Source organism: Silurus meridionalis, chromosome 20, assembly GCF_014805685.1.
Source record: "Silurus meridionalis isolate SWU-2019-XX chromosome 20, ASM1480568v1, whole genome shotgun sequence".
NCBI lineage: Eukaryota > Metazoa > Chordata > Actinopteri > Siluriformes > Siluridae > Silurus > Silurus meridionalis.
This window is the reverse complement of record NC_060903.1, coordinates 9,075,757-9,100,985: the sequence shown is the minus strand read 5'-3', so window position 1 is coordinate 9,100,985 and position 25,229 is coordinate 9,075,757. Positions and strand designations below refer to the sequence as shown.

Here is a 25,229-nt window from a genome sequence, read left to right as displayed (position 1 = left end):
ATCTCTAATCACTAATGTGTTTTTTACATAATCTATTACAGTACTGTACCAAAACAGCATTTTCAAAACAGAACCTTAATAAAGCTTCCAGAAAACTAAAACCTATTTTGGTCTTTGATAAGCTGCACATGCAAGTTAAACTATTCTGCCACAGCAACAGGAGGCCTAAATCCAAGCCCAAAATGTTGCAGCACAGCAGCTTTTTACTGAAATTTAAAGTTCATAACACTATAATAAAAAAAAAGTCCTGACTAAAGTTTAGCCTACAGTAAAACTTTCTTTTGGCTTCTCCCATTAGGGGTCACCAAAGCAGATCATCCGTATTCATGATCCACATGTCTGATTTTTTACGCTGGATGCCCTTCCTAACGTAACCCTCCCCATTTAGCCGGGCTTGGGACCGGCACTAAGACTGCACTGGCTCGTGCAACCCTAATGGCTGGGGTTGGTTCCCTGACAAGGGATCGAAACCAGGCCGCAGCGGTGAGGGCGCCGCATCCTAACCACTAGACCACCAGGGGACCTAAAGTTTAGCCTAGTTGAGGAAGGCCAAGGAGGAGGTTCATGGATGTGTTGAGGGAAGACATGCAGGTAGTTGGTGTGAAAGAGGCAGATGTAGAGGACAGGGTGGTATGGAGACGGATGATCCGCTGTGGCGACCCTAATGGGAGCAGCCACAAGAAGAAGACAAGAAGTCACTTGAACCTAATGATGTCAAACCAATAAGAAACAAAAATGTATAACCTGCTAACATTTTTTTATTAATGAGAAAACATTATTCTTCTGTGGAGATACACTATGCTATATAGATCTGCAGCTGCACATTTGTGTCCTTTAAAAGTGGTACAAGTAAAATTAACATTATCAGTAATAATTATAATTATTCATGAAAATTGTAGTAAAAGGATAAATGCTTTCAAATGAAAAAAAAAAAAAGTAGTTTGCAAATTCACTCTTGCTTTTTGTTACTGCCAGTTTACAAAATGAAACAATGGAACAAATAATATCTAAATATATAGAACCAAAGAAAGTTATGACTATATCTGCATGGATAGTTTGCATTTCTATGCTAATAGCAGTCATTATTAAAATTGCCTAAATAATATAAATGTAAATGGATTGTTAAGCCTCATGTACTGTTTTTAAGATTGAAGCGGATATTGTGTATGCATGCATGTGTATAATTACAAATGAAAATTTATAAAAGAATATATTAACAATCCATTACCATCTATTAGAGTTTGTATTTTATTCAGCTGCTTGTTAACTACTGAATAGAAAGTACAAGGTTTTCCATTTGAAATGTAGAAAAAAATGTGGAAGAAAAGGCCATATAAAATGCAGTTACTTGCAAACTTAACATAAGTACAGTAACAAAATAATTGTACTTTGTTAGATAACAATAAAACAATTATACAAACATCAACATCACTGATTAATTAAGCACAATTGATAAGCAAAAATTTCAGATTGTTTTGAGAGAGTGTAGTGATATGATATGGTCCAGCTGCTGAAGGTTTTTGAAGCATGGTGCAACTGCAATAGTTTATTTAAGAAACAGTAAAGTTGCAGACTTTTTTTTTTTTTGCAGAATATAGAGTTCACTGTCCAGTAGTGGCAGGTGCTGGTGAACCAACCAAATGTTTTCTTAAATCTAAATGGGAAAAAAAGAACAATAATACGTTTAAAATCTATTTGATACTATTATTAATTTGCAGTATTTATGAGCATGATCCAAAAGTGTAAGTATTTAAACAAAATATGTTTTTATTTAAATATAAACGTATAATATAATATAATATAAATATAAACATGTGGAATGTGGTAGCTACTTGTCAGGCGAAAAGAACGTGCCGGAAACCGAAGTGAAATCCACAAAGGTTTTTAATGAAAGAAAACACAACAGGGCAAAGCAGAAAACAGCAAACCGCCCAGAAGAGCCAGGTAAACTAATCCTGGTGAAAGCTGTGACTATACTGTAGTAACCAAACACGGTGTCTCGTAAGCAACAATTAAACCAAACAAAGATGCTTGGGTAGTCCGACCGTGTTCTTTAGCCTAAGCTGTAGAATGGACAATGAGCTGGTGGAGGAACGGGGTTTATGTAGTGTGAGAACTGATGAGGGCTAGGTGTAGCTGATCAGTAAGTGGGAGAGCTGCTTGGAGTGATGGTGAAGGTGTGGCTGGTGGATCCCTGACACTACTAAAGTGTCAAAAAGTTTAAAATAACGTTAAAAATATCAGCAATTTGCCGTTTTTTTATGTTTGGTGCTAGATTTTAATTTTATTTAAATTATTTAAGAAAAATACCTGCACAGGTTCCTTTATGGAAAAAGACATCATCCATAGCCACATCTGACCAAGCATTGTGTCCTCTGCGTCCTTCAAATAAAATCTGAAAACAAAGTTTTTTTAGGTTTACTATCACATAAAACATGTTTCATATCACATTACTATCACATGATGTGAAATGCATAAGAATAAGAATGTTCACTTATCTGGATAAAGTAAAGAAATAACATTTCTGAACCGACTGACCCTGAATTTGCCATGAGGTGTGATGTCGACTAGAGCCTGATGCCAGATGTTCCCCTGGTCTTCTCTCTTTCTCCAGACCTCCTGGGCCACATTCCCATGCAACAGGTAGACAGTCAGACCCATAGTCCAGCTGGAGCCGTACATGTGGTACCAGAACTGCAGACACTGGGGTTGAATATCAGAGCATTCCTCACTGAGAAGACGTGCTGTGTCTCCATGAGTGGCGCTGTCACCCTCAATGTACAGGTAATAACCACCTGATTAAAAGTTGGAGGAAGAAGAGATATTTATCATGTTTTTTTTATGCATAGTACAAAAATAATAATGTTGCATCAGAAGTAGTAAATAAATGGTACTTTATATCTTTGAAACTGTAACTAAAATGTACACTAGAATGACAACTTACATTACTACAGTGATCAGCCATAATATTAAAACCAATACCTAATACTGTAACTACTGATTCTTAGTTCTGATCCCACAAGCCCTCAAAGTGTGCTTCTGTGTCAGGGATCCACCAGTCACACCCTCATTTGAGCCACACATTCCTCCTAGCAGCTCCCCGTCCTACTAATCATGCACACCTGACTCTCATCAGCTCACACTATATAAGCACACACTTCCAAACACTCCCCGGCCATTCTGCCGATTATTCTGGATAACATTACTGGGCCTTCTGACTGCGCATTCTATAGACTATCTCTTTGTGGATTGTCACCAAGGGCTTATTTCATTGTGGTTCTATTCTGTGGATATATCTTATGAACTGCTCTTTGCTTGTGCCTTCAGTGATCCTGTGCTTACTGCTGGTTTGGTTTATCTACATTCCCTTCATCATTAAACACATCTTTGTTCTGTTGAACTTTGACTTCTGCTCGTTCTTCCAGCCTGACATACTGTATCTGGCACCATGAATTTAACAGCACATCCCTAAAGTTCTGTAAATTGCAGGTTAGGTCCTCCATGGATTGATTTTGTTAGTCCACTGGTGCTCCACTGAATTCAAATCTGTGGATTTTGAGGCCAAATCAACACCTTCTCAATTATCTGTCATGTTCCTCAGATGATTTCTGATTAATTTTTGGAGTATGGCTGGTTGTGTTATACTGCTGAAAACTTCCATTGCCATTAGAAAATACTACTGTCATAAAAGAGTTTACTTTGTTTGCATCACCATTTAAGTAGATACTATGTCAAAATGTCGTCCACATTCAAAAGCCAGGAGCCAAGGTTTTCCAACAGAAAGTTTTCATACTCACACCCATTATAAATGCTTTTGTTTGAACAAAGCACTTTATTTGGTCTGTGGCAGCACAGCCTCAGACACAGTAATGTGCATTCTGAAACCTTTTTATCATAAAAACAACTTTTTCAATTCATTTGTGCTATAGTATCTCTCCTGTGGACTTGGACTAAAAGATTTAGCCTTCACTTTCTATGTGCATCAGTGCGTGTTAGTCACTATAGACACTATATAAACCCTTCACTGGTTGCCCTTTCTTGGACTACATTTTTGCTAGAAATAAACCACTGCATATCGGGAACACAAGGCCTGCTGTTTTAAAGATGATTAGATCATTACGTTCAGAGCATTATACTTGCTAATTTTTCCTTCTTCCAACATGTCAACCTCAAGAACTGACTGTACAAAATTAAATAAATATGAAATCTTACTCCCTGTTGTGTGATCAGATGAGGGACCAGTCAATGCTGTAGAAGTGGGACCACTGTGCCTTGTCCAGTCAAAAACATCAGTCACTAACTGACTCCATGTGCAAAGGTTGTTATCAAAATTGCAGTTGAATGCACACACAGGTGAGAATGCAGATTTTGTAGTTGGGTTGGCATCTGTAGGGATTAGTGTTGGGTTTTCAGGTGCAGGTGAAACAGTATGATGGCTTATTAAATCTACAATGCACAAAAATCATACCATTAGTCAAATAATATTAGAAATAATTATTTCTACTCTGCAAAGAAAAGACATTTAAACAAGTAAAAGTACCTTGAATAAAAACATTTTTTATGTGATTACAATTAGCCAAATAAAATATTATAACAAAAATTATATTTTTTAGAATTTCTATTTTGTCTAGACATATTTAAACTAATTCCAATCTTAAGTCTCTAATTATATTTGTATGTATATAATTGTGAAGACTTTAATTATCTTATTATCTACAGTACATAATATCAGCAAAGGATTCCAAGGCTCTTGAGAAATCTCAATTCCCAAGGAACAAATAGAAATCTGAAAATCTTTTTTGAAATAATAGATGCCATATCCTCTAGTCTAAAGAGGAGAGGGACCATCCGGCTTGTTATTAGTGCTCAGCTCAAAAAGTCTGCATCTCTGATGGTATAGGGGTGCAATAGTGGATATAGAATGGGCAGCATGCACATCTGGACAGGTTGAAAGGCATATGAAGGTTTTAGAGCAACATACAATATGCTTCCATCCAGACAACATTTTTTCAGAGAAAGCCTTGCAAATATTTCAGCAAGACCAACTTGTTGCAGCATGCGGTGTGAGCACTGACAAGTGGAGCTTCTGCAACCTCTAAAGCAATGCTGGCAGTGGATTTTGAAATGTGAGTGGTGTACTCACTTTTGTGAGTTACTGTACCATAAAAAATCATTTTAGAATCTAATGATCACTTTTCTATCAAACAACCCTTGGGAATTTTTTTTTCATTGAATTCTTACAATAAATGAGTTATTGTATTTTTATTAATTGAAATCATTTTGAGTTTTAACTACAATCTTTGGTACTGCAATTAGTTAAATAAATAAATCACCTGCACAGGTTCCTCTGTGTATAAAAACGTCATCCAAAGCCACATCTGATCTAGCATTGTGTCCTCTGCGTCCTTCAAATAAAATCTAAAAAAAAATGAAATAAAAAAAATTTCTTATTTTATTACCTTGTTTACCAGAAAAAACTGACCAGTTATCTAATTAAAATGAATAAAATGTAAAATGCCTTTGAAAAGAAAAAAAATAAATCCTCCAAGATATTCTTTGTATTTTGAGTATATAGTATTTAAAAAAACATATTAGAGAAACACAAACATTAAAGCTGACCTTGAATTTTCCATGAGGTGTGATGTCCACTAGAGCCTGATGCCAGATGTTCCCCTGGTCTTCTCTCTTTCTCCAGACCTCCTGAGCCACATTCCCATGCAACAGGTAGACACTTAGACCCATAGTCCAGCTGGAGCCGTACATATGGTACCAGAATTGTAGACACTGCGGTTGGACATTAGTGCATTCCTCACTGAGAAGTCTTGCTGTGTCTCCATGAACAGCACTGTCACCCTCAATGTACAGGTAATAACCAGCTTGTAATGAAGAGATGGAGAGAAACAGGGAGTAACAGATATAACAGATTTTGACTTGTCATGAGTGTACTGTGTTTTATTTGAAAAAAATATTATACATAGCTTTGTTCTGGCTGAAATGTGTACCCCACTTTTTTTTACTGTTAACAAAGTACTCTACTATGAGTGCTACTATATATAATAAATTAATTATGGTGCTTACCTCCCGTTGTGTGATCCGAGGATGGACCAGTCATTAATGTAGGGGTGGAGCCTTGTTGTCTTGTCCAATCAAAAACATCGGTCAATAATTGAGTCCATGTGCACAAATTGTAGTCAAAGTTGCAGTTCATTCCACAAACCGGTGAGGAATTAGACCTCACTAGTACCGGGCCATTTCTATGAACAGGTGCAACTACACTTGTTCTTGTATGTGATTGTAGGGGTGTAGTTGTTTCGCTAACTGGAAAGATTATGGTTGGCATTTCGGGAACAGGTGAACCAAGCGGGTCTTTCAGTAAACCTGTATAACAAAAATATCATTAATTAAGATAAACATTATAATAATACAATCTGTAATTATTTCATATTTGTCTTCATTCGTGGAAATGGTTTAAATGCTATGTTATATATGTTATATTCGAGCAGGTAAATTTCAGCAGAAGTATAGAAAATAATTGAATTATTTGATAATATATATGAAAAAAGGCAAAAATCATAAAAAATAAATTGTTTAGATGTGGATAAACAAGTCCTTTATTTTAATTAACAGAAAACTTTGAATGTCTTGCTGTTTATATGGATATTTCACTGGTTGGACCTTTAAATATGAAACTAAATCTAATTTATAGTAAAAAAAGAAAAACGCACCTGCACAGGGTCCTCTGAGTAAAGTGACATCATCCAGAGCAACATCTGACCTATCATTGTGGCCTCTACGTCCTTCAAATAAAATCTACAAGCATGTTTAAATTGTTAATTAATTGTCCAAGTTATAAGTCTTTTTTTTTCTAATTATTTATCTCTTTGTGGACATATGTGACTTGTATCCTTATTTAGATCTAAAATTAACTTGGCCTTTAAAATTACTCAAAAAAATCTTTTATCCTATTTCTGACCTTAAATTTGCCATGAGGTGTGATGTTCACTTGAGCCTGATGCCAGGCATTCCCCTGGTCTTCTCTCTTTCTCCAGACCTCCTGGGCCACATTTCCATGCAGCAAATAGACACTCAGGCCCATAGTCCAGCTGGAGCCATACATGTGGTACCAGAACTGCAGACACTGGGGTTGGATATCAGAGCATTCATCACTGAGGAGTCTTGCTGTGTCTCCATGTAGAGCGCTGTCACCCTCAATGTACAGGTAATAACCAGCTTGTAATGAAGAGATGGAGAGAAACAGGGAGTAACAGATATAACAGATTTTGGCTTGTCATGAGTGTACTGTGTTTTATTTGAAAATAATATTATACATAGCTTTCTTCTGGCTGAAATGTGTACCCCACTTTTTTCACTGTTAACAAAGTACTCTACTATGATTGCTACTATATTTAATAAATTAATTATGGTGCTTACCTCCCGTTGTGTGATCCGAGGATGGACCAGTCATTAATGTAGGGGTGGAGCCTTGTTGTCTTGTCCAATCAAAAACATCGGTCAATAATTGAGTCCATGTGCACAAATTGTAGTCAAAGTTGCAGTTCATTCCACAAACCGGTGAGGAATTAGACCTCACTAGTACAGGGCCATTTCTATGAACAGGTGCAACTACACTTGTTCTTGTATGTGATTTTAGGGGTGTAGTTGTTTCGCTAACTGGAGAGATTATGGTTGGCATTTCGGGAACAGGTGAACCATGCGGGTCTTTCAGTAAACCTGTATAACAAAAATATCATTAATTATGATAATCATTATAATAATACAATCTGTAATTATTTCATATTTGTCTTCATTCGTGGAAATGGTTTAAATGCTATGTTATATATGTTATATTCGAGCAGGTAAATTTCAGCAGAAGAATAGAAAATAATTGAATTATTTGATAATATATATGAAAAAAGGCAAAAATCATAAAAAATAAATTGTTTAGATGTGGATAAACAAGTCCTTTATTTTAATTAACAGAAAACTTTGAATGTCTTGCTGTTTATATGGATATTTCACTGGTTGGACCTTTAAATATGAAACTAAATCTAATTTATAGTAAAAAAAGAAAAACGCACCTGCACAGGGTCCTCTGAGTAAAGTGACATCATCCAGAGCAACATCTGACCTATCATTGTGGCCTCTACGTCCTTCAAATAAAATCTACAAGCATATTTAAATTGTTAATTAATTGTCCAAGTTATGTCTTTTTTTTTTTCTAATTATTTATCTCTTTGTGGACATATGTGACTTGTATCCTTATTTAGATCTAAAATTAACTTGGCCTTTAAAATTACTCAAAAAAATCTTTTATCCTATTTCTGACCTTGAATTTGTCATGAGGTGTGATGTTAACTTGAGCCTGATGCCAGGCATTCCCCTGGTCTTCTCTCTTTCTCCAGACCTCCTGGGCCACATTCCCATGCAGCAAATAGACACTCAGGCCCATAGTCCAGCTGGAGCCATACATGTGGTACCAGAACTGCAGACACTGGGGTTGGATATCAGAGCATTCATCACTGAGGAGTCTTGCTGTGTCTCCATGTAGAGCGCTGTCACCCTCAATGTACAGGTAATAACCAGCTTGTAATGAAGAGATAGAGAGAAACAGGGAGTAACAGATATTACAGATTTTGGCTTGTCATGAGTGTACTGTGTTTTATTTGGAAAAAATTATTATACATAGCTTTCTTTTGGCTGAAATGTGTACCCCACTTTTTTCACTGTTAACAAAGTACTCTACTATGAGTGCTACTATATATAATAAATTAATTATGGTGCTTACCTCCCGTTGTGTGATCCGAGGATGGACCAGTCATTAATGTAGGCGTGGAGCCTTGTTGTCTTGTCCAATCAAAAACATCGGTCAATAATTGAGTCCATGTGCACAAATTGTAGTCAAAGTTGCAGTTCATTCCACAAACCGGTGAGGAATTAGACCTCACTAGTACAGGGCCATTTCTATGAACAGGTGCAACTACACTTGTTCTTGTATGTGATTGTAGGGGTGTAGTTGTTTCGCTAACTGGAGAGATTATGGTTGGCATTTCGGGAACAGGTGAACCAAGTGGGTCTTTCAGTAAACCTGTATAACAAAAATATCATTAATTATGATAAACATTATAATAATACAATCTGTAATTATTTCATATTTGTCTTCATTCGTGGAAATGGTTTAAATGCTATGTTATATATGTTATATTCGAGCAGGTAAATCTTAGCAGAAGTATAGAAAATAATTGAATTATTTGATAATATATATGAAAAAAGGCAAAAATCATAAAAAATAAATTGTTTAGATGTGGATAAACAAGTCCTTTATTTTAATTAACAGAAAACTTTGAATGTCTTGCTGTTTATATGGATATTTTACTGGTTGGACCTTTAAATATGAAACTAAATCTAATTTATAGTAAAAAAAGAAAAACACACCTGCACAGGGTCCTCTGAGTAAAGTGACATCATCCAGAGCAACATCTGACCTATCATTGTGGCCTCTACGTCCTTCAAATAAAATCTACAAGCATGTTTAAATTGTTAATTAATTGTCCAAGTTCTCAGTCATTTTTTTTCTAATTATTTATCTCTTTGTGGACATATGTGACTTGTATCCTTATTTAGATCTAAAATTAACTTGGCCTTTAAAATTCCTCAAAAAAATATTTTATCCTATTTCTGACCTTGAATTTGTCATGAGGTGTGATGTTCACTTGAGCCTGATGCCAGGCATTCCCCTGGTCTTCTCTCTTTCTCCAGACCTCCTGGGCCACATTCCCATGCAGCAAATAGACACTCAGGCCCATAGTCCAGCTGGAGCCATACATGTGGTACCAGAACTGCAGACACTGGGGTTGGATATCAGAGCATTCATCACTGAGGAGTCTTGCTGTGTCTCCGTGTAGAGCGCTGTCACCCTCAATGTACAGGTAATAACCAGCTTGTAATGAAGAGATGGAGAGAAACAGGGAGTAACAGATATTACAGATTTTGGCTTGTCATGAGTGTACTGTGTTTTATTTGGAAAAAATTATTATACATAGCTTTCTTTTGGCTGAAATGTGTACCCCACTTTTTTCACTGTTAACAAAGTACTCTACTATGAGTGCTACTATATATAATAAATTAATTATGGTGCTTACCTCCCGTTGTGTGATCTGAGGATGGACCAGTCATTAATGTAGGGGTGGAGCCTTGTTGTCTTGTCCAATCAAAAACATCGGTCAATAATTGAGTCCATGTGCACAAATTGTAGTCAAAGTTGCAGTTCATTCCACAAACCGGTGAGGAATTAGACCTCACTAGTACAGGGCCGTTTCTATGAACAGGTGCAACTACACTTGTTCTTGTATGTGATTGTAGGTGTGTAGTTGTTTCGCTAACTGGAGAGATTATGGTTGGCATTTCGGGAACAGGTGAACCAAGCGGGTCTTTCAGTAAACCTGTATAACAAAAATATCATTAATTATGATAATCATTATAATAATACAATCTGTAATTATTTCATATTTGTCTTCATTCCTGGAAATGGTTTAAATGCTATGTTATATATGTTATATTCGAGCAGGTAAATTTCAGCAGAAGAATAGAAAATAATTGAATTATTTGATAATATATATGAAAAAAGGCAAAAATCATAAAAAATAAATTGTTTAGATGTGGATAAACAAGTCCTTTATTTTAATTAACAGAAAACTTTGAATGTCTTGCTGTTTATATGGATATTTCACTGGTTGGACCTTTAAATATGAAACTAAATCTAATTTATAGTAAAAAAAGAAAAACGCACCTGCACAGGGTCCTCTGAGTAAAGTGACATCATCCAGAGCAACATCTGACCTATCATTGTGGCCTCTACGTCCTTCAAATAAAATCTACAAGCATGTTTAAATTGTTAATTAATTGTCCAAGTTATTAATCATTTTTTTTTCTAATTATTTATCTCTTTGTGGACATATGTGACTTGTATCCTTATTTAGATCTAAAATTAACTTGGCCTTTAAAATTCCTCAAAAAAATCTTTTATCCTATTTCTGACCTTAAATTTGTCATGAGGTGTGATGTTAACTTGAGCCTGATGCCAGGCATTCCCCTGGTCTTCTCTCTTTCTCCAGACCTCCTGGGCCACATTCCCATGCAGCAAATAGACACTCAGGCCCATAGTCCAGCTGGAGCCATACATGTGGTACCAGAACTGCAGACACTGGGGTTGGATATCAGAGCATTCATCACTGAGGAGTCTTGCTGTGTCTCCATGTAGAGCGCTGTCACCCTCAATGTACAGGTAATAACCAGCTGGTGATGGAGGAGTGGAGGAAGAGAATGGGTCAAATGTTTTGATACTGCATTTAGTATAAATCTTTATATTGTAAACCAAATTAATTAATGTTCGGCAAACTAACAATAAAAGATAAATATATGTCTGTTTATGCTAGGCAAAATGTATACTACAATGATTTTGAGAAAACAGGCCTCAGCTCCTATTTGTTTTAATTTTAGTATATAATAACTGAATAATTTGAAGTTATGAAATAAATGAGGATTCTTACTTCCTGTTGTGTGATCAAATGAGGGACCAGTGAATGCTGTAGAAGTAGGACCACTGTGTCTTGTCCAGTCAAAAACATCTGTAGCTATTTGACTCCATGTGCACAGATTATTGTCAAAATTGCAGTTGAATGTGCACACAGGTGAGAATGCAGACTTTGTAGTGGGGCTAGTGACTGCAGGAATTAGTGTCGGCTTTTTAGGTGTGGGTGACAGAGTCTGATGATTTATTAAATCTACAGTGCACAAAATAATAATAACAATAAGTATCATTATTACACTGAAAATGTGTCATCCTCAAAGAGCCCAGTTTAAGTGACTTGTTGTTTGTATGAAGCCTTTACTGGGTTTAAATCCAATCTTAAACATTGATCTAGTTTACATAAAATAAAAAAAAAGCACCTGTACAGGGTCCTCTGTGTATAGACACGTCATCAAAAGCCACATCTGACCAAGCATTGTCTCCTCTGCGTCCTTCAAATAAAATCTAAAAACAAGAAGGTTTTTCAGGTGCAGTGGTATCAGAGCATGCTAATCAAACAGAACTACCAGTTAAATAAAAAAGTGAACAATATGTAAAATTCCTTTCATCTCTTCTTATAAGACCTTAAATTTGCCATTAGGTGTAATGTCCACTAGAGCCTGATGCCAGGCATTTCCCTGGTCTTCTGTATGTAAAATGCCCTTAATCTCTTCTTATAAAACAACCCCTTCACATTAACATTTAATCAAAACAATCTTTCAGTATAGATTTTCAGTATAGATTGTTGCAAAAAATATATATATTTGAAATATACAACAAACGTTAACAAACACGTGCATAAATTTAAATTCAAATTTTGCTTAACTGACCTTAAATTTGCCATGGGGTGTGATGTTCACTTGAGCCTGATGCCAGGCATTTCCCTGGTCTTCTCTCTTACTCCAGACCTCCTGGGCCACATTCCCATGCAATAGGTAGACACTTAGACCCATAGTCCAGCTGGAGCCGTACATATGGTACCAGAATTGTAAACACTGCGGTTGGACATGAGTGCATTCCTCACTGAGAAGTCGTGCTGTGTCTCCATGTAGAGCGCTGTCACCCTCAATGTACAGGTAGTAACCAGCTAGTAATTGAAAATTGAAGAGAGAGGGGAAGGGACAGATAGATGTTTTTGTAATAATTTGCATGTGCTCTAATCTTATAATGATCCACAATTACAAAAAAAATAAATTATGATTCTTACATCCTGTAGTGTGATCAGACAAAGGCCCAGTCTTTGATGTAGGGGTGGGGCCACTATGTCTCGTCCAATCAAAAGCATCAGTCAACATTTGAGTCCATGTGCAAAGGTTGCTGTCAAAATTGCAGTTGATTTCACACACTGTGCAAATCACAAAATGGTAAATTAATTATTGTAACAATTATATAAAAAAAACCTTTCTGTACAGTTTTCTGTAACTGTAAAATCAAATGCTGATCTTTTTACTGAAAACTGTCACAAGTGCATTATATACTTCCCAAGAATTTTCAGTTATTTATTTTACATTTTTCTAAAACATATTAGCTCAGTGAATTAAATATTTTTTTATAGGTTTAGTTCTTTACCTGTGTTAGAGGAGCCTCCATTAGTTGGGGATGGTTCCTCAAGTTCTGGCATCATGCTAACTGCTCCACATTTTCCATGTACTATGGTAACATCATCCCATGCTACATCTGATTTATTATTTGAACCCCTAATGCCTTCCACAATAATCTGAAACAATTTATAGAAATGTAATTGATATGCATATTCCCAGATACATATAGATGAAAAACATTTTAAATAGTAGATTCATTATACATTAGTGTCTCAACAGCATATTTAATAATTTTTTTCTGTAAATACATTGAGACAATAGCTAATTTTGTTTGAACAGATATTCAGATAAATTAAAATGGCAACATTAAGTTTTAAATAGCCATAGATTACTAATCTATTGTTATAAATCATGAATTGTAGATTTTCAGGCCAAGATTTTTACATATTCAATATGTACAGTACCTGGAATGGTCCCATTGGGCTGATCTCAATTTGTGCTTCGTGCCAGTGGTTACCCTGACTATTGGATTTAGACCATATTTTGATGGCACGGTTCTGTTCTAGCAGGTAGACATTAAGCATCATGGATGCTGCCCAACCGTACATGTGATACCAGAAGGTCATGCACTGGGTGCCCAAAGTATTGCATGCTGGACTTATCATACGTGCAGAGTCACCATGGTAAACTCCGTCACCTTCAGTATACATGTAAAAACCACCTGAAGAGTAGTAAGCAATAAGTAGTGGAATAATTAAATTATTTTATATAATCAAGTAAAGCTTTAGATGAGAACATTTTTGTTAATCATATACTATGATTTTTCATAAAAATTAAAGCCAGACAAAAGCTTAGGCTATTCTCTTACTTCCTGTAGTGTGGTCACTGCTTGGACCAGTGAAATCAGAAGGTGTTGATCCAGACCATCGTGTCCATTCAAAACTGTCCTGGATTAACTGTTCCCATCCACATTCATCCTGGTCAAAGTTGCAGCTCCATGAACAACCTGTGTTAACCAATCCTTGACCAATTAGTTTGCCATGCTGGTAACTTACATACAAAAGAGTGCAGAAAGGCTAATGGCTTACTTGCACTGCAAATTGGGGTGGTGGGTTGTGATGGTGTTGGGGTGCTTGTGTCTTCCGTTGGTGGTGTAGTTTGAACCTCTAACGAAAAAAAAAAAAGAATCCAAATTCTCATGTAAGGATTGTAATTACAGCATTATTTTGATTCCAAACAATAAGAATATATTTTTTTACTATTGTTCTCTATCAACTAATTAGCTTTTCTTTCAATTTACATAAAAAAACTTGGTCCTTCAAGAGTCCTTCATATTTAGCATAGTTAACACAGTAATTGAAATACTGTACATCATTCACTACCCAATCAAACTAGAACAAAGCTTAGTTAAAAAGGTACTTATTTCAAGTTTAAACATACCACAGACTGTTCCCTTCCACCACGCTCCCAGAAACACCTCTGACACTTCACATGCTGCCACATAATTTTCTAGAGAATTGCACAGCTGAAACTGATGCCCCTGTGAGTAGCAATAGTCTTCCACACAGCTGTTCACATAGATCTGGGGGGGCACGAACCAGTGGCAGTCTTTGAAGACATCTTCATATAACTTACTACACTCCTGAATACCTTTGTTCTCTAGCTCAGGTGAACATTTGGGTTTATCCTGGGAGCCGTTGACACAACTGGATCAAAAAATAAATAAAATTGAATCTCTTTAGATAGACATTGTTAAAACAACAATTATTTTCATTTTACAGACTATTTTAAAGTAATTACATATCCAATATTCAAACATTGTGTCTGTAACATGAGTCTCTATGGCTTTATAGACAATTTATTAATAGCTGCTTACGGCCATTCCTTGTCATAAGTATTCCAACTATTAGCAAAATCATGTGAATACGGGACTACATTGCCATCAGGTGTCAAGAAATCATCAAACTGGCTTCCAGAGTAGGTACCACAAAGTCCACACATACTGCCCTTGTGTCTCTCATCAAGTTGCACAAAGAGCCTGTCATTCCCATTGAACAAGAATCTTAAACCAAACTTTGTTTCCACTAACACATATGGACCTTTTTGGGACACATGCACTGAGGTGTTGTGTGAAAAAGGCAGAGTGATTTGACCTCCATTCACCTATAGCAAAGAGAGAGTAGAAAGAAAACAAGTGAATAGGTTAGAGAGCTGTAGTACAATGGCAGCTTATGAATTATGCTATTAAAATTAAGATGCTAGAAGTTAATTTATGCAGTGACATTTTTTTTACACAGAAGACAAAATAAACTGATAACTAAAATATAAGCTGAGATCTTATTATGAATTAGTTCAATAGGATTTCTACAGCATTCTTAAAATGGCAGCATAATGACATTTCCACTGCATGATCATTGTTATTTATACAATGGCTAGTTAAGGAACACTTTGTGATTAGTCAGGCAGTGTTCCAATGTTGCTGATATTTATTATAGCTGAACTGGTACATTTTACTTCAGTACTTTTGTATTAATCCAATTGTCTGTGTTTTCTACATGAAATCACAAATTAAGCAATAGTAATTAACATATACAGCATATCTACACTTACTATTGTCAGTCTGTGCATTCCAACTCATGATGCCTTTTCTCTTACATAGAAAAAGCATGATTTCTATCTCTATTACATTAAACAAAAACGTTAATTCAGTTAAGTTCATTAACTGCATTGATATAATGTGATTACTGGTAACCCATGTACAGTGAGGAAAATAAGTATTTGAACACCCTGCTATTTTGCAAGTTCTCCCACTTAGAAATCATGGAGGTGTCTGAAATTGTCATTGTAGGTGCATGTCCACTGTGAGAGACATAATCTAAAAAAAAAAAAAAAAACAGAAATCACAATATATGATTTTTTAACTATTTATTTGTATGATACAGCTGCAAATACGTATTTGAACACCTGTCTATCAGCTAGAATTCTGACCCTCAAAGACCTGTTAGTCTGCCTTTAAAATGTCCACCTCCACTACATTTATTATCCTAAATTAGATGCACCTGTTTGAGGTCGTTAGCTAGATAAAGACACCTGTCCACCCCATACAATCAGTAAGAATCCAACTACTAACATGGCCAAGACCAAAGAGCTGTCCAAAGACACTAGAGACAAAATTGTACACCTCCACAAGGCTGGAAAGGGCTACGGGAAATTGCCAAGCAGCTTGGTGAAAAAGGTCCACTGTTGGAGCAATCATTAGAAAATGGAAGAAGCTAAACATGACTGTCAATCTCCTCGGACTGGGGCTCCATGCAAGATCTCACCGTGGGGTCTCAATGATCCTAAGGAAGGTGAGAAATCAGCCCAGAACTACACGGGAGGAGCTGGTCAATGACCTGAAAAGAGCTGGGACCACCGTTTCCAAGGTTACTGTTGGTAATACACTAAGACGTCATGGTTTGAAATCATGCATGGCACGGAAGGTTCCCCTGCTTAAACCAGCACATGTCCAGGCACGTCTTAATTTGCCAATGACCATTTGGATGATCCAGAGGAGTCATGGGAGAAAGTCATGTGGTCAGATGAGACCAAAATAGAACTTTTGGGTCATAATTCCACTAAACGTGTTTGGAGGAAGAAGAATGATGAGTACCATCCCAAGAACACCATCCCTACTGTGAAGCATGGGGTGGTAGCATCATGCTTTGGGGTGTTTTTCTGCACATGGGACAGGGCGACTGCACTGTATTAAGGAGAGGATCACCGGGGCCATGTATTGCGAGATTTTGGGGAACAACCTCCTTTCCTCAGTTAGAGCACTGAAGAGGGGTCGAGGCTGGGTCTTCCAACATGACAATGACCCGAAGCACACAGCCAGGATAACCAAGGAGTGGCTCTGTAAGAAGCATATCAAGGTTCTGGCATGGCCTAGCCAGTCTCCAGACCTAAACCCAATAGAGAATCTTTGGAGGGAGCTCAAACTCCGTGTTTCTCAGCGACAGGCCAGAAACCTGACTGATCTAGAGAAGATCTGTGTGGAGGAGTGGGCCAAAATCCCTCCTGCAGTGTGTGCAAACCTGGTGAAAAACTACAGGAAACGTTTGGCCTCTGTAATTGCAAACAAAGGCTACTGTACCAAATATTAACATTGACTTTCTCAGGTGTTCAAATACTTATTTGCAGCTGTATCATACAAATAAATTGTAAAAAAATCATACATTGTGATTTCTGGATTTTTTTTTTTTTAGATTATGTCTCTCACAGTGGACATGCACCTATGATGACAATTTGAGACCCCTCCATGATTTCTAAGTGGGAGAACTTGCAAAATAGCAGGGTGTTCAAATACTTATTTTCCTCACTGTACATGGCTGTGCAAAGATTTACTGCAACAGCACTATTTCTTATGTGATTTTGCTTAATTATTGAACTACTGTTATACTCTACGTTATATGCACTTTGTTATGTTACTGTGTCTTTTCAGTGATCCAGACAAAAATGTGCTGTTGTAACATAAATAAATACAAACAGTGTATTTATTCCAAATTCATATTGTCATGGATATTTGATCTGAATTTTTTTTTGTTATTAGAAATACCATTTAGCTGTCTGATGTCATTCATCAGTTTCTCTGTCATACGGAAAACAGAAAACACATATTTAATTTGATTGTCATGTTTGAAAACCAACATTAATAATAAAATGGGCTCCTCAACCACAAACACATGGGCTCCTCTCCCAGAGGAACACATTATAATTTGTGTTGGTTATTTGATTAATGTTGTTCACTTTGTATTTAATGGGGATTTCAATGATTTGGTGTATATTTAAATTTGTTAATATTGCTTTGCCTGTTGTTTTTGACATATTTAGTTCTTATTTTTGGAATTCATAGTTTTACATTTCAGCCTATTTTTCTCACATGCTGGTCTAATAACACTGCAACAATAAAAGTACTCACATAAACCAGCTTGTTCTTTTTAATTGTCAGATGAAAGCCATCCAAATTTAGTGCCACAGTATTTAGAGATGCAGATTTTGTGTTTTTTATGTCCTCATTCCGTGCTGTTAGAGTGAACCGTACTGCATCACCACTACATGTTTTAGCAACGGTGTAATTGCAGGTTCCCTGGAATGAATAAGCCTTGCCGTCAAAGGTGATATAATGGGGATCACCATAGACACTGCAGGTCACTGGATTGGAGGGGAAACATCCTAAGACCCCACTTTTGACTTTACAGACTTCATTGGCCAGGCAGGAAGTAGGTGAACACTGAATATTGCCATTGCTTGCACATGTGCACAACCTCTCACAGTCACCTTCCATAAATGTTTCTCCTCTCTGAAAGTGACACATATTTAAAACTTAACTGTAGTAACTTGATTGACATGGTTTATATTGTGAAGTCAAAAAATTTCAAGTTCAAAAATGTGATTTTGGTTCATTTAATTTTATGTTAGTTCAAAATGTGTTAGTGTGCTTATCTATTCCTGCTATTATTTCATATTTACCTTGTAGTGCTGTCCATCTATCCAGCAACCACAGTCTTCTGCAGGTACACACCTTCCACCACTTAATAGGAAACCATAATCACAATCACATCTCTCTTGACAACTGCCACAATCCTCTGCAGCATCCAGATCAGAACAAGTTGCAGGGCAATCTCTGGAGCAGGCATTAAAGTGGCTGTTAGGACCACAGGCCAGAGCTAGAATATAATAATTCAAAACCTATAAGTTCTACAATCGTGTTTTGTTTATTATCACATGAACATACATTGGAAAAAATTGGAATGTCTAAATGATATGATGATTAACTATAGCAATTTGGATAGATATATGTACTGTGTATGATGAAGAGAAGAAAATATTGGGTGACATACAACAATTAGTTGCATTTCTCCAGCCAGTCACAGAAATTCCAACTTCACTGCAGGATTTTTCAATTGCTTGAAAGATATCACAGAAGGCCTCAGGATCATAAGTAGTACACATCTCAGATATACAGCTCCTGTAGAAGTTTGAATTGTCAAGAGAAGAAGAGCACTCAGAGAAGGGGCCATTTTGGGACAGCAGAACTCCACAGTAAACCTCGCTTGCATAATGCAGCTCCTCAGATTCTGAACAAAAGTTTGGTACAATGGGCTCCTGGCAGAGAGGATTGGCACTCTTCCACTTTTGCCCCAGAATGTGGGTGTCCTTGACTAGAGAACTGCCTGGCATGTTCTTATCATCATCCATTATATTGTTAAAGTTGCCACACATGCCACAAAGTTTGTCTGAGTATTGCATAGGTACGGTTAATTGAAGGGCACCAGATTTGGCAAAGGAAATAGAGAGGTTGAAGTTTGTCTGAAGCACCACAGTTGGTCCATGAGAACTGACTTTTATTGTGTCATTATCAAGACTCATGGGGAGACTTTTCCAAATACCATTGACCTAAAAAGACAGGAACAGCAAATTAGTTATCCGGCTATTTATATTGATATATAATGTGTATATATATATATATATATATATATATATATATATAAAATACTGTATTTTCCGGACTATAAGCCGCTACTTTTTTCCCACTCTTTTAACCCCGCGGCTTAAACAATGAAACGGCTAATTTGTGGATTTTTCCTGGGTTTTTCCCGGTTTCACAAACTTCAAGCTAATAAACTGAGCCCCATAACATTAGACCAGTGAAATTGCAGAACGGGTTCAGGTGAACCAATGAAACTCTTTATATTCATAAACATCATAAATATGGATGAGGTTGCTCTGACGTTTGACCTGCCACTCACTCGGACTGTCAACAGGAAATGCGAATCATTCGTCACGCTGAAAACAACCGAGCATGAAAAAACGCACTTAACCTGTGTTCTGAGCTGCACGGCATCGAGAGAAAAGCTTCACTGATGGTGATTTTTAAACGCACGACGATGCCAAAAGAAGAACTCCCGAGAGAAATTGTTGTGAAAGGAAGGAGGAAGACAGTGAACATTGACTTTCTTGGTAGGCTACTGTGTAGATACAAGCCGTGTAACAGACACTGTCTATCGTTAAAGCCTGTGTAAAGTTCATTAGTTTCAATGTAGACTTAATAATGCGGCTTATAGACAGGTGTGGCCTATTTATGTTCAAAATAAAAATCTTTGTAAAATTCAGTGGGTGCGGCTTATATTAGGGTGAATTTAATAGTCAGGAAATTACGGTACTTAACAATCAAGACTTGTTTAATAATGTCCATTGAATTAAAATGTATTATCTGCTATTGTATCATCATTTTAAATATACTTTACAATATTGGGCTATTTGATAATGCCCATGAATCTCATAATGACTTAGTTTAAAGCATGAATGATATGATTAGTTAAGGTCTATAGTTTTAGTCATTTAGTCCATTTTACAACAGAGCAGCCAATTATACTAAAAACATTCAGTTATTTCTTGGTGGAAGATCACAGTAGTCCTTGTAAATTAACTGAGGTTAAATACAAATACCTGCATCCATCTGAGTGCCTAATACCTAGTAGTGGTTGACAGTATAAAACAGCAAATCCACTCACCATGATTTTTCTTTTGTTTCGTCTTTGCAGAGTCACTCTTACACTTTGCATTCTTAAATTCACTTGTTGGATTTTGAATTTAGGTGATTGGCCGATTTGCTCATTCTTCACCTCCACTACAAAGTCTGGAAGCAAGCTAGACTCATTGCACACCTTTGTTAGTACATGGAAACAGTGACCCATGAAACGGGATATGACCCCATCAAACGTGGTGAATCGCAGGTCACTAGTAACTTTGCAGGTGCCATATGTGTTTGAGTTACTTGAACGTTTGGAAAGAGCAGCTTTATTGCAGGGGTGACCATCCCCACAGGCTATTTTGGCACAGGCCAGCTGACTTTCAATGCAGGTGCACTGAGTGGATTCATCTGTCCAGAACTGTGTGCCTGGCTGGCACTGAGAGTCTGTGAAAGTGGTGTTAAAATGACTGGTTTGATGTTTTATATCATTATATACAGATTTCAGATACAGTATATGGTAGGATGAATGCTGCATTGCACTTTATTAAACATTGTGTTATTCTTTGCGGAATTATGGCTATATAGTAATATTTTCTTTTATTAATATATAATAATTCAGAAAATAAACTCGTTTAAACTGAGGAAATTTAAAATTCCTAGGAAAAATATGTGATAATGCAGTATCCCATTTTGCATTATCTTGCTGAAATACACAAGGCCTTCCTTGGAAAAGCATTAATGCACCCCCATACTATCAGTAATGCAGACTTTTAAAATGAGCAATGATAACAAGCCGGATGCTCTCTCTCCTTGTCAGTCCAGGAGACACAGCATCCATGGTTTCCAAAAAAAATGAAAAAATTTGATTTGCCTGATCACAGAGCAGTTTTACACTTTGAAAATTTTAAAAGAGTTTTGTTTCTTTATCGTGTTCACATACGGCTTCTTCCTTGCATGATTTTGATTCAACCTGCATTTGTGGATGACATGGCAAACTGAGTTAACAGACAATGATTTCTGGAGCTGTTTCTGAACACATGCAATGATTTCTATTACAAATCATGCCTGTTTCTAATGCAGTGCCACCTGAGGGTATCCAAAATTGATTTTCGCCCTTGTCTGTTGCTCACAGAAATTTATCCAGATACTAGAAATCTTTGGTTAATACATGTACTGTAGATAAGGAGATGTTTAAAATATTCACAATTTTATTTTGAGGAAAATTATTCTGAGATTGTTCCACAATTTGCAGACAGTTTTTTGTTGATTAGTAAACCTCTGCTGATCTTTACTTCTGAGAGACTCTGACTCTTAAAGATATTCTTTTTATATCCTGTAATATTGCTGATTACAATTAACCTAATTAGTTGCAAAATGTACCTCCAGCTGTTTCTTTTTAATAAAACTTCCTTTTCCAGCCTTTGTTACCCCGTCCCAACTTTCCTGCTGCATATGTTGCAGCCATCAATTAAAAAACATTTTTTTCCTCTTTAAATGATATTGGTTTATGACATGTGATATGAGACTATAGGTTAATGAGAAATGCAAAGCATTGCATTCTGTATTTATTTACATTTTACACAGCGACCCAACCCTTTGGGAATTGGAGTTGTACTTTTACAGCGAGAAAAAGAATATTGATGCTATGATTGCCTGTGCTTGCATCATCATTACAAAAGTAAATTAGTAAATCAAATGTGGGGTGGCAGTTCTACTGTACATATGTAATCAGGCTTTTAGATAGTATAATCACATATCCACTTACCACACTGCCCCTGATGTACTGCAACCCTGTCAAAAACTGTTTCTTCCATTCCCTGAATATGTGTAAGTTCTAAAATAATCTGCAAGCAAGAACAAACAAACAAAATGTATTTATACATTTAAAATATAACATCATCAATAAAGTTTAGAGGCTTAAAGTTTAGCAAAATCAGTGACTGCATAAATTAAAAAAATATTTGTTTTACTATAAATCTGTTTCTGAGGCAAAGCAGAATAATAACACTAGACAGAATAAACTGATAAAAAATTCTGCATTTTCATAGCGCTATCAAATAGCTTAGAAAGGAAAAGAAAAAATTAAAGCAATTTATTGTACCTTAACACGAATCTCTGAGTAACTCAGTGGTATTAGAACTTGTCTCCAGGTGTGGCCCTCATTGTTCACAGAGCTCCAAATTTGTGTTTTGAGACCATCATCACTTAATAGTACTCTCAGTTCTGAGCTGTCATGTCCTGGTTTGTAATACCAGAATTCAAGACACGAATCCCCAGAGAAATAGAGATCCTTGCTCTTTAACCAACCAACAGGGCTCATTGGATCTCTCGAGAGGTAGAATTTCTCTGTAGTATACAGGGCATTGAACAGAATATACAAGGTTTGATATTTTTGTCAAAAACAACAAAAACAAAAACGTTTTAATTAAGCATTTTCTAAAAACGTTTCTGTAATCATCTGATTTAATATTGAAAAGCACCATAATAACGCAGTATTTGTTGAGTGAGTAACAGTAGCATTTTCAAAGACGTACCATTCGGTAAAACATAACACCATAAATTATTTTACTGCATTACAATTGAGTCAGAGTCAGACTGAACAATTAGATATGCCCTAGATAACCCTAGATGTGCACTTTAAGCTAATGTTTAATCAGAGCTGATTGAGATCAAAAGATATTATGGAATGGAGTAATACTTGCAGGAAAAATGTAAATGAGCATTATCAGATTAATGCACTGGATACCTTTGTTGCCATCAAAGTGATGTAACACTTTATAACTTACTTCATTAATGTGCCTTTAAAAGCTTTGAAAAAGTATTAGTTTATTGAACAAATATTTCTACTTCTGAGTTTTCTATACATTATGGTGGCATTTATATGTAACACTGGAAGGTGAAAACTGAAATACACACTGTATATGGCTCTATCAGATATAGACCTTGTGAACTTGCCATAGATTTTTATTCCATTTGATGGGAGTGTTGAGTTCTTGGTTTTAAACCACACCAGTGCAATCTTGGCACTTTTGCTTTTGATTATTTTTCTAATGGAAAAATAGGATTTTCCTGCTTTTGTCAAGATCTCTAGAACTTCTTTAGCAGTATCATCATGGCTGATTACATAATTGTTTTTTTTTAAGCTGGCTTTATGAATAAGGAGTTTGAATAATCATTGTTGTCATGGTCTTTTCCAATCATACAAATCTTATACAAATAATTTTAGATAGGGGATTTAAACTGTTTTCTCATCAAAGCTTCTGTTGTTATCCTGCCAGGTTTTACCAGGAAATTAGCCAACATGCAAATAATCTAAGTCATTACCAAGTATTATTTAGTTTACAGATATGAGCAAAAATCTGTTAACATTTCCATTTTTTAATTTAAATTACTATTATTTCATTATTAACAATTTCAAATGGTGCATTACTATAGTATACTCAAAAAATGCAACAGAATGTGTAATCATAAACTTAGAATGATTAATGACTCGTTCATCAATATAAAATGCTATAGAAGAGTGACATTTAATATATGCAGCTTTTTTAATATTTAATTGGCAAATTCTGCATATCTAATATTCAGAGAATATCTGTCAGATGTGTTAAATATTATCCAGTGTAATACTCACTCCAGATACAGTATTAGCAAGATTCCAAAATTGCCTAAGATCATTAAATTAAATTAAGTAGGTGCAGAAATGATAACGTCATACAGTGTGTGATCTGCAAACTAAGTATGGGAATATACAGAATTTCACAAATATGTTTTTCAAGGAAAATTTACCATGTCCTGCTTGACTTCTGATTAATCCCTGTGAACTCCAGTCACAGAATGGAGACTGATCACTGTCAAAATCACACTTTGTCATAAAATCTAAAACAAACAACAAGCAGCAGAGAGAAATACAAAGAAATGAGCAGAACAAACAGAATATGTTCCCTATTACGTTAAACAGTAAGTCTGTGATGCTACAGTAATTTTAGGACAATTATATCAGACAGCATACAACAAAGTATAAAGGTTAAACTGTAACCTGCATTTGGCTGCCAATCAGGTAGGTTAACTGAAGGCTTACTGTGGAAATGTAAAACATCAAAACAAAAAAATAATTTAATACAATTGTTTAACAATAGAATACTAATTAAAATATCATAGAAATTTATCATATATAAAAGAACCATACCTTAGTGAAGCTTCTGTGATCATCATAATTATGCAGCTTTTTAAAAGAAGGCAAAGCCACATATGCCCTGCCATTGTATCCTTTTTTTTTAAGTTTTCTTGCTTCTACCCACAGTCCAGAATCAGCAGTGACAGTTGTGGCAATTTAATTCTACTGTCATACTGCTGTTAACTGGGGAAGTAATGTGTTGGGGCAAGGATTAAATCCAATCAGGATGTTGACGGCATACTGTCTGATGACAAGGATTGGCCAATGCTTAAGATAAAAAATGAATGATCATACTGGCAATTGTTTCTTTGAACTCTTATCTTCGTGTCATGTGTTGTGATTAGACTCACGTCTACACTGGCAAAAGTGTAGTTTATTACACCTCTGGGTATGATTGTGCAGTTAAGTCCTTATCAGGCTATGACCCATGTT

General features: G+C 36.0%; 1 protein-coding gene across 3 annotated transcripts; it reads right to left on the bottom strand.

Annotated features, from left to right (window-relative positions):
- Positions 1-738: 738 nt before the first annotated feature.
- wu:fb63a08 (MAM and LDL-receptor class A domain-containing protein 1) lies at positions 739-24,968 on the bottom strand. Of its 3 annotated transcripts, XM_046875807.1 has the most exons (37): positions 24,810-24,968; positions 24,660-24,700; positions 24,410-24,499; positions 22,725-22,969; positions 22,389-22,467; positions 20,664-21,067; positions 18,990-19,545; positions 18,619-18,815; positions 18,068-18,448; positions 14,984-15,270; positions 14,548-14,813; positions 14,196-14,273; positions 13,976-14,113; positions 13,572-13,828; positions 13,136-13,283; positions 12,774-12,911; positions 12,397-12,653; positions 11,947-12,031; positions 11,547-11,780; positions 11,036-11,292; positions 10,787-10,871; positions 10,140-10,439; positions 9,681-9,937; positions 9,433-9,517; positions 8,786-9,085; positions 8,327-8,583; positions 8,079-8,163; positions 7,432-7,731; positions 6,974-7,230; positions 6,726-6,810; positions 6,079-6,378; positions 5,620-5,876; positions 5,334-5,418; positions 4,213-4,446; positions 2,539-2,795; positions 2,311-2,395; positions 739-1,654 (listed from the first exon to the last, which is right to left on the bottom strand). In XM_046875807.1, the coding sequence occupies exons 1-37, from the start codon at positions 24,881-24,883 to the stop codon at positions 1,602-1,604; spliced, it is 7,494 nt and encodes a 2,497-aa protein (XP_046731763.1). In that variant the 5' UTR covers positions 24,884-24,968; the 3' UTR covers positions 739-1,601. The 3 variants fall into 3 exon arrangements, with proteins under 3 accessions (XP_046731763.1, XP_046731765.1, XP_046731764.1); XM_046875809.1 differs by lacking the exons at positions 2,311-2,395; positions 2,539-2,795; positions 4,213-4,446; XM_046875808.1 differs by lacking the exons at positions 11,036-11,292; positions 11,547-11,780; positions 11,947-12,031.
- Positions 24,969-25,229: the final 261 nt, after the last annotated feature.